Source organism: Nilaparvata lugens, unplaced genomic scaffold (assembly GCF_014356525.2).
Source record: "Nilaparvata lugens isolate BPH unplaced genomic scaffold, ASM1435652v1 scaffold136_1_2, whole genome shotgun sequence".
Classification (NCBI taxonomy): Eukaryota; Metazoa; Arthropoda; class Insecta; order Hemiptera; family Delphacidae; genus Nilaparvata; species Nilaparvata lugens.
In genome coordinates, this window is record NW_024090248.1 from 30,540 (window position 1) to 40,001 (window position 9,462).

At 38.7% G+C, this 9,462-nt stretch overlaps 1 protein-coding gene across 1 annotated transcript; it reads left to right on the forward strand.

Moving 5' to 3' along the window:
- The first annotated feature begins 6,958 nt into the window (after positions 1-6,958).
- On the forward strand, positions 6,959-8,865 carry LOC120355435. Its single transcript, XM_039443797.1, has 2 exons — positions 6,959-7,342; positions 7,446-8,865. The coding sequence occupies exons 1-2, from the start codon at positions 7,171-7,173 to the stop codon at positions 7,928-7,930; spliced, it is 657 nt and encodes a 218-aa protein (XP_039299731.1). The 5' UTR covers positions 6,959-7,170; the 3' UTR covers positions 7,931-8,865.
- Positions 8,866-9,462: the final 597 nt, after the last annotated feature.

Consider the following 9,462-nt stretch of genomic DNA (forward strand, 5'->3'; position numbering starts at 1 on the left):
GACACTCAATGTAAGTTACACTAGGGAACTATAAATACCAGCAGAGAAATCTCCTATAATGAGAATAACAACGTAGTGCATTTATAATATCACGCATAAGTTAGTTCTGCATTGTCCCACCAGATCGCATAAGCATGTCAACAGTCACTTGTAATGGCTTGTAATGAGTGGAAGGAGAAAAGTGGGCTGGCATGGGAATATGGAAGGAGAGTGTCAGTCTTTTGATCCGGTTTTTTATAGCTGCATCTGGCAGCCTGCCAGGCTTTCAACTCATTTCTGAGGAAGCCTCAACAATAATATTGCAAGCACAACCAAAGGCCAGTAGGATAAAAAGGACAGAGTAAGATTCAAATCAGCTGTTTTCCCCCCCTCCCCCTCCCCCTCCCCCCTCATCAGCTGATCAGTGACGTCACTTGACCTCGTGACGTCATCAGCAGCTGTTCAGTGACGTCATTTGACCTTTTCCCGCCATTTTTTTTCTATCCTCAAACTACTACTATAGAAGATTTAGACAACATAACCACCAAATCTTTTCCCCGCCAGGGGGTGCGCACGCGCTCCAAGTATTGATTTCACAGACATAATATGATATTGGCTATTGAAATTAAATATTTAGAAGTATAACCTCCAACTAGACTTTTCCACCTGAAAATCTTTTCCCGCCATAAGCAGACTGCTAAGGCGCGCACACGCTCAGTGTCCAAGTATTGATTTTCACAGACACACTCAATTGTATGTGTGTTGTAATATGATATTGGCTATTGAAATTAAATATTTAGAAGTATAACCTCCAACTAGATTTTTCCACCTGAAAATCTTTTCCCCGCCAGGGGTGCGCGCGCGCGCGCTAGAGTATTGATTTCACACACACAATATTGTTGTACATCTAATAGGCTATTGAAATTAAATATTTAGAAGTATAACCTCCAACTAGATTTTTCCACCTGAAAATCTTTTCCCCGCCAGGGGTGCGCGCGCGCGCGCTAGAGTATTGATTTCACACACTGTTTGTGTTGTAATATGATATTGGCTATTGAAATTAAATATTTAGAAGTATAACCTCCAACTAGATTTTTCCACCTGAAAATCTTTTCCTGCCATAAGCAGACTGCTAAGGCGCGCACACGCTCAGTGTCCAAGTATTGATTTCACACACTGTTTGTGTTGTAATATGATATTGGCTATTGAAATTAAATATTTAGAAGTATAACCTCCAACTAGATTTTTCCACCTGAAAATCTTTTCCTGCCATAAGCAGACTGCTAAGGCGCGCACACGCTCAGTGTCCAAGTATTGATTTCACACACTGTTTGTGTTGTAATATGATATTGGCTATTGAAATTAAATATTTAGAAGTATAACCTCCAACTAGATTTTTCCACCTGAAAATCTTTTCCTGCCATAAGCAGACTGCTAAGGCGCGCACACGCTCAGTGTCCAAGTATTGATTTCACACACTGTTTGTGTTGTAATATGATATTGGCTATTGAAATTAAATATTTAGAAGTATAACCTCCAACTAGATTTTTCCACCTGAAAATCTTTTCCTGCCATAAGCAGACTGCTAAGGCGCGCACACGCTCAGTGTCCAAGTATTGATTTCACACACTGTTTGTGTTGTAATATGATATTGGCTATTGAAATTAAATATTTAGAAGTATAACCTCCAACTAGATTTTTCCACCTGAAAATCTTTTCCTGCCATAAGCAGACTGCTAAGGCGCGCACACGCTCAGTGTCCAAGTATTGATTTCACACACTGTTTGTGTTGTAATATGATATTGGCTATTGAAATTAAATATTTAGAAGTATAACCTCCAATAATGTAAGTAAATAATGTTCTTCACAATAGACATGTGAAATTGAGCTACTACATTTCTTTAACAGTCCATCAAGGTTTGGTGGTCTAAAATCAGAAGCATACTCACACGAAATATCAATAATTCGAACATAATCGTGAATTACACCATCTAATTGTTTGTATAGGAGAGTCATTATGTCAAACCCATAAACATAGATTTCTATTCTATTTCCTTGCCTTTTGGTTGGATTGAACAACCACCCTTCAATTGCATCAACAATAACATGTTTAAAACATCTGTAGGGTAGAAATTGCTGTTGACCCATTAGACCACACTCCCCCCACCTCAGTCCGTGTTTGGTTACTAACCCAAACACGTTATTTTGATTCATTGTACTTGTTGTCAAACAGGTATTTGGATACGGTTGTTCAAAAAAATATTGACTAGTCACTACACTTTGACATCCGCGATCTTCACTTGACTCTAGAATTACAAGTTCTTTAGCAACTAGTTCTCCATTATTGTCTTTAAATCCTTGAATGTCTATTATATAGACACTACTACAATTATTAAGAGAACTTCTAGATGCTGTATGTGCAGGTTCAATTGGAATTGCAGGTGATGATGGTGATGACGATGATGTGTCGTTCATTAAATTTGGTGAGGATGAATTTTCCATTGTGCTTTGTGCAGTCACTTTCGTAATTAATTTCTCCAACATTATAATCTGTAGAGAACAAGAAAAAAACACTGTTATGAACAATATAACTACTATCCTAAATACTCTCAACACACTTGGTATATGGCTGTTGCAGGGGGGTTTCAATTTAGATTTATTCCTTTGTTCTCGAGTAAATTGTAAATATGACATGCGCACATGACTCATTTCCATTTATAGATCTTCATGAATCTGGTGTCAATAGTTCAGTTGTGAGTTGTGCTTCATACTGTCACGAAGAGGAGGTGTTGTTTAGCAATATCAGAAGACGACGACAAGGTGTACACCTTATCTCCATCACACTCTACATCACCCTCAATAGCTTGCAGTAGTGCCAACCGGTTAACTTTCATCAGCTAACCATCATCATCATCTTACGAAAAAATGTGCTGTTCGGATAGAGAAAAAAAGTCTAATTGTTTGAGTCAAAATTGTTGTCAATACACAAGTGGTACAAGGTGGATTGTAGAAGTTGTGTTTGATTTCAACAATACACATGTTAGAGAACCATTTGGTTCTGCAGAGAATTTCCTAGGCTTAATGAGCAATACTTTCTTTCATGCTACCAGCATTCTTGCTTTCAACAATGGTCAAGGATTAGTTATCGAATTTCCCACAAGTAGAACGTATTGTGAAATGGTAGAAGCCATTGACCCTGAACTACATGCTTGGGTTATTATAAATATTTACTCGATATAGTCTTATAAATATAAAGGTAATACCTATTTGAAAATCATTTTCATTTTTTGTGCGCTATTGGTGAAAAGAAGTGGTGGTGGTGGTGGTGTTTCATAATGGAGAATGAGAATAAGAGTAAAAAAAAAGATTGAAAATGAAAAAACTGTCATAGCCAAGGAACTACACAAACCAGCTTTGAAAAACTACCCTACAAGACAGGTGACATTAAAGGGGCTAAAAGATTTACTACAAGCCGACTTGGTTGAAATGATACCCTACTCGCGACACAACAAAGGCTACAAATACATTTTAACAATAATAAATTGTCTGAGCAAGTTTGCACACGCAGTACCAATTAAAAATAAATCTGCCAATGAGATAGTCGATGCGTTTATTCCTATACTCGATAGACATGGCAGCACACATAACCTTCAAACTGACAGTGGAAAAGAATTTATAAACTCAAAGTTTGCCAATCTAATGAAACGCTATAATATTAATCACTATACTAGCTATTCTGATAAGAAAGCCTCAATTATCGAAAGATTCAATAGGACATTAAAACAGTCAATGTGGACTATGTTTACCGAACGGGGCTCTTATAAGTGGATAGACATAATCGATAGCTTAGTTAACAAATACAATGAAAAGGTGCATAGAACAATTGGTATGCGGCCCATCGAAGTAAATGAAAAACATGAGCAACTACTTTTGGACCAAATCGCTGAAAATCGTCGTAAATTCCGTCAAAAACTGACAACAAAGGTGGTAGTGCCAAATTTCTATCCAGGACACTGGCAGAAAATCGAGCCCGGTGACAGAGTTCGTATAAGCAAGTATAAAATGATATTTGACAAGGGCTACCTTCCGAATTGGACAAACGAACTGTTTACAGTCACACGTGTTAGACCAACACTCCCTGTAACCTACGAATTGGAAGACTACCGTAAACAACCTATAAAAGGAGGATTCTATGCTGAGGAGCTGTTAAAAACTACTGTGCCCGAAGTGTTTGAAATCGATAAAGTTATAAAGAGACAGGGTAATAAGCTGTTAGTCAGTTGGAAAGGTTATGATAATAGTTATAATTCTTGGATCAATCGTTCTGATCTGATCTGATAATGATGATAAGAGGAGGAAGAGGTGGAAAAAGTAGAAGAAGAAATATTGAACTTGTTGAAACTAAACAAAAGCTACCAGTTATCGATTTTGATTGTATTGTCAGTAGAAATTTGAAACAACAGGTGGGGGGAAAAAAAAGACAACTACGACACAGTTCTCTATTTCCGAATCATGTGAGATGCATTATATGTGGACCATCAGGCTGTGGTAAAACAAACGTTCTATTCAACATACTATTCAATCCAAATGGTATTCGTTTCTCAAATATCTACTTATTTTCCAAAACAACATTTCAAGATAAATACAATTTTTTACGTGCCGTTATGAGTGGTCTTTCGCCGGAACTCAGTTACACAGAGTGTGACGCAAGCGATGAAATTCCACCACCCCACGAACTGCCACCCAACTCTATAATTATATTTGACGATGTAATTTGTGAACAACAAGATGCTATACGACGTTACTTCACAACAGGAAGACACAGCAATGTGGATTGTTTTTATTTGGCACAAACCTACAGCCGTATACCAAAACAATTGATACGAGACAATGCTAATTTTCTAATCGTGTTCCAACAGGACCAGTTGAATACAAAACACTTGTTCAGAGATCATGTGTGCAGTGGTGATATGTCACTGGACGAATTCCAAACCATGTGCGATAATGTATGGTCGTCATCCGCGCATGCGTTTCTAGTTATTGACTGTACATCAGACAAGGATAATGGACGCTACAGACAAGGATTCGATGCATTTTTAGTCAGTGCACAACCGAAATAACTTCAGTCTAGTGCTGGTTATTGCGATGGAGGGGAGTGGAGCACTTGGTGCTGGTGGTGGTAACAGCAACATAAGTAAGAAGACTAGGAAAAATATGGAAAAGAAGAAGAAGAAAGAGAAAAAGAACAGTAAACTAAAGAATAAATTGACAACTACTACTGAGATAAGTAAGCTGAAACGTTATATAAAACAAAAACATAAAGCACTTACACAAGATTTATCTTCGAGCGACGAACAAAACACTAAACGAATGCAACCGCTCTTGGAACCACTCAAGGATATTACAAATCTTATTCTCAACCGTAGCGATGACAACACTTCGTCAACATCAATACAGCATCATCAGCAATCACTATATCCTGAAACAAATTACTTTCATCAGCAACACTCATCTACACCGTTATCTCAATCCAGCCTTGGAAAACGGAAACACAGCTTATCATCTACTACTTCTCTTCTACCTTCGATTTTGGAGAAAAGTGACAGTGCAAAGGAGAGTGGAGGAGGAGGAGGAGACAATAACGAACAAGTGAAAAAGGAAGAGAATAGGAGCGTGTCAGCTGCAGTTTCTTCAATAAAGAGACGTTTATTGCAAGACAATGATGATGTTGTTAATAAAACTAGGGAGGAGGAGGAGGAGGAGGAGGAGGAGGAGAGGAGGAGGAGGAGAGGAGGAGGAGGAGGAGGATGATGATGAAGAGGAAGAGGAAACTACAGTACCTGTATCACAAACGACACTATCCGAAAATACTATATTGGGCAGTTATATTTTGAGATGGTTGAAAAAAGAAAAGGAGATTGATCAACATTTTGGACCAAGAATCAAACCATTTAGTGGAAAATATTTTCTGGGTAGCAAAGTAATGACATTCGACAATGATGGTAGTGAAATAATTCTAAGTAATCCTAAAAGAGATGAACAAACTGGAGAATTTGGTGTACGCAAGTTTCCAGTTACACAAGGCCTTTGCGAGCTGATTTTCATGAAAAATCCCTACATATTTCTAGTAACTGAAAAAGATAAACGCATTTACAGACGAATTCTTATTTGGACTAATGTTTATAGAAAAGGTTATCGTACCGATGGGAAAATTGCTAATTACAATCAAACAAAGTATAAGTCAATAATAAAAAAAATACTACAACTCGCCGATGAAGCTACTCCAAAGAAACCATCAACAACAACAACAGCTGATGATGATGACCTGCTGAAAAAACCATTATCACCAGCAGCAGCAGCAGCTCGTACACCATTGTTGCAGCAAAAGAAAGTACAAGGTCGAGGATTGAAAACTCTGTACAATATTGTTCCAAACAACAGTGACAATAATACATTCATCGACTACATTTACTGGAATAACCCTAATGAGTTGGTTGATAGGCTCCACCTGCTTGATGAATCACACGCAGTTGGCAATACTGGTCATCAAAACGAAATCAATTCGATTTTAGAAGAACTAATTGAAAATGGATATATAGAGGGCATTGCACCGGCACCAATTTAAGTGAGGAGGAGGAGGAGGAAAAAAATGTGATGGAAAGGGGTTTTACAAAAGAAAAGGACGCGATTAGGTAGAAATGTGTTCAGTTAGTTGGTGACTTTTATGATGAAATGAGGTCTAGTGCTCCTTCTCAGTATTATCGTTATTGTCGTAGCAACAACATCAGAAGAAGAAGAAGAACAAGTAACCAACTGTTAACAGAAATGGATCCTGTTGGAAACATTAATATCCGTGGCAGACGAGTTACTAATGTTGGTAATCCACGTAACAATAGAGACGCTATCAATGTAAATACGTGTAAACAGTTGATTGAGCAAGCAATTAAAGAATTTACATCTTCGCCATCGTCATCAACGCAATTAACAGAAGAAGAGATGATTAAATCACTGTTGAATAGTGAAACACTAATGGAAAGAGTGAGAGAAATTACAGTGTCTGCGTTTGCAATTATTGCCGATGCAATTTCAAAGGAATTGTCACACGATACTCTACATCAAGAGCTTATAAAAGAAAGACTCATTAGCAGAATGCAATAAATACAGCACTTATCGATTGAAACAAACCATTTGATGGCTGTCTTTGGAAAGGGGAAGATATTGAGTACTTCTTCTTCTTCTTCAAGTGGTGGGGGAAAAAGTCACTCAAAAAAAGGACGTGGAATTCTGAGTGATATTTCTGGTGCAGTTGGAAGTGTTATAAATAAATCCATTGACTTATTACCTGTGGAACTCCACATACCAGGTAAAAAAATATTCTCAAAGTAAACAGTATAGTGCAAGATAAGCTGGAGTCAATCTAGATATAATAATAATTATGGCGATATGTTTTTTTTTTAATTTTGTAGGCTACTCGTACTGCGGACCAGGGACAAAATTAGCTAAAAGATTAGCAAGAAACGACCCAGGTGTAAATAAATTGGACGAAGCTTGCAAGAAGCACGATATTGCGTACGCGAACAGCAGCGACACAGCAAGCAGAGCAGTAGCTGATAGAGAGTTAGCAGAGCGTGCTTGGAGCAGAGTAACATCTTCAGACGCGGGTCTATTGGAAAAAGCAGCGGCATTAGCTGTAACCAATATAATGAAAGCAAAATCAACTTTTGGAGGCGGGATGAGACGGAGAAGAAGAAGAAAGGCAAACAGACCAACAAGTCTACACAGTACGATAAGGAGAAAACGGATGAGGGGGAGGGTAGTGTCAGGTCGAGGAATCTATTTGAGACGTCAACCGCAGTTACAGCCATACATGGTGAGAGGAAGAGGAGGAGGAGTGGGGGGGAGCAGCAGAAGGAAAGGAAGTGGAAGAAAAAAATGTCATCATCCACATTAAAAACTTCGATAATAGCCTTACCAGATAGAGCACTTAGCGAAGCTGATCTCTACAAGTATGCTTGTATTTTACGATTGAAAAATTTTCGTGGTGTCTTTATGCGTAATACATTACCTCTTTGTGGACCACGAAGTCAAGAGTGCGCGTGTATAAATCTCGATATACTAGGTGGACAAGGAACACATTGGGTGTGCTATGTGAAGAAGGACAATGTTGTTCACTACTTTGACGCTTTTGGCAATCTTAGACCACCACATGAATTTATAGCCTACATGCGTCGTGGACAAACACCGGCCACAACAATAGAATACAATTTTGAACGTAAACAAGAGAATGTTTACTCACACATTTGTGGACACTTATGTTTAAAATTTCTTGTAGATGAAATATATGGCACTCATTTTTTGTAATCTCAATATTATGTAAGTTTGAAAATGAATAACCACAATTTTATGTAAGTTTGAAAATGAATAAAATAAAGTGTGTGTGTGATTAACTTATCTTCTCAGTTTTTACAACTTACCTATTCTTTAGAATAAGAGAGAGAGAGAGAGAGACTATCCTCACTCACTATTGATTTTCCGCAAATCTAGAATATAAAAACACAATGCATTAACAGGTGTTTGTCATTGAGTGAGTCAACTTTGACATAACAAGATGCTTTGTTTTGGTGGTAACAAGCCAATCTTGATAAGCGAGTTTTATCCGCCAATAGATACTAGAGATGATGAGGAAGGCAACAATGGAGGTTGGGAGCTAGGATTGCTCAGTTTTACATGCAATAACTCAATTCCAAATGTTGAAAATGGTTTCAACAATAGGTTGGAATTTTTGACCAAAAAACCAAAACAGAAACGAAGTAATAGTACTACTACTATTGCTGATCGATTAGAACTTACACATGACGAAATTCTCGGTATTGGCATGGTGGATAGCTATTCGCTGTGGAATCTACCTTCAAAAACATCACCGTCCATAGGTGGTGGTGGTGGTGGTGGTGGTGGTGGTGGTGGTGGTGGTGGTGGTGGTGGTGAGGAGAAGGAGAAGGAGAAGGAGAAGGAGAAGGAGAAGGAGAAGGAGAAGGAGAAGGAGAAGGAGAAGGAGAAGGAGAAGGAGAAGGAGAAGGAGAAGGAGAAGGAGAAGGAGAAGGAGAAGGAGAAGGAGAAGGAGAAGGAGAAGGAGAAGGAGAAGGAGAAGGAGAAGGAGAAGGAGAAGGAGAAGGAGAAGGAGAAGGAGAAGGAGAAGGAGAAGGAGAAGGAGAAGGAGAAGGAGAAGGAGAAGGAGAAGGAGAAGGAGAAGGAGAAGGAGAAGGAGAAGGAGAAGGAGAAGGAGAAGGAGAAGGAGAAGGAGAAGGAGAAGGAGAAGGAGAAGGAGAAGGAGAAGGAGAAGGAGAAGGAGAAGGAGAAGGAGAAGGAGAAGGAGAAGGAGAAGGAGAAGGAGAAGGAGAAGGAGAAGGAGAAGGAGAAGGAGAAGGAGAAGGAGAAGGAGAAGGAGAAGGAGAAGGAGAAGGAGAAGGAGAAGGAGAAGGAGAA

Bases quoted from the DNA above. Each gene is read 5' to 3' on its own strand.
- LOC120355435 (XM_039443797.1), top strand. From the start codon at position 7,171: ATGGCTGTCTTTGGAAAGGGGAAGATATTGAGTACTTCTTCTTCTTCT. The intron at 7,343-7,445 runs GTAAAAAAATAT...TTAATTTTGTAG, and splicing joins TGTGGAACTCCACATACCAG to GCTACTCGTACTGCGGACCA.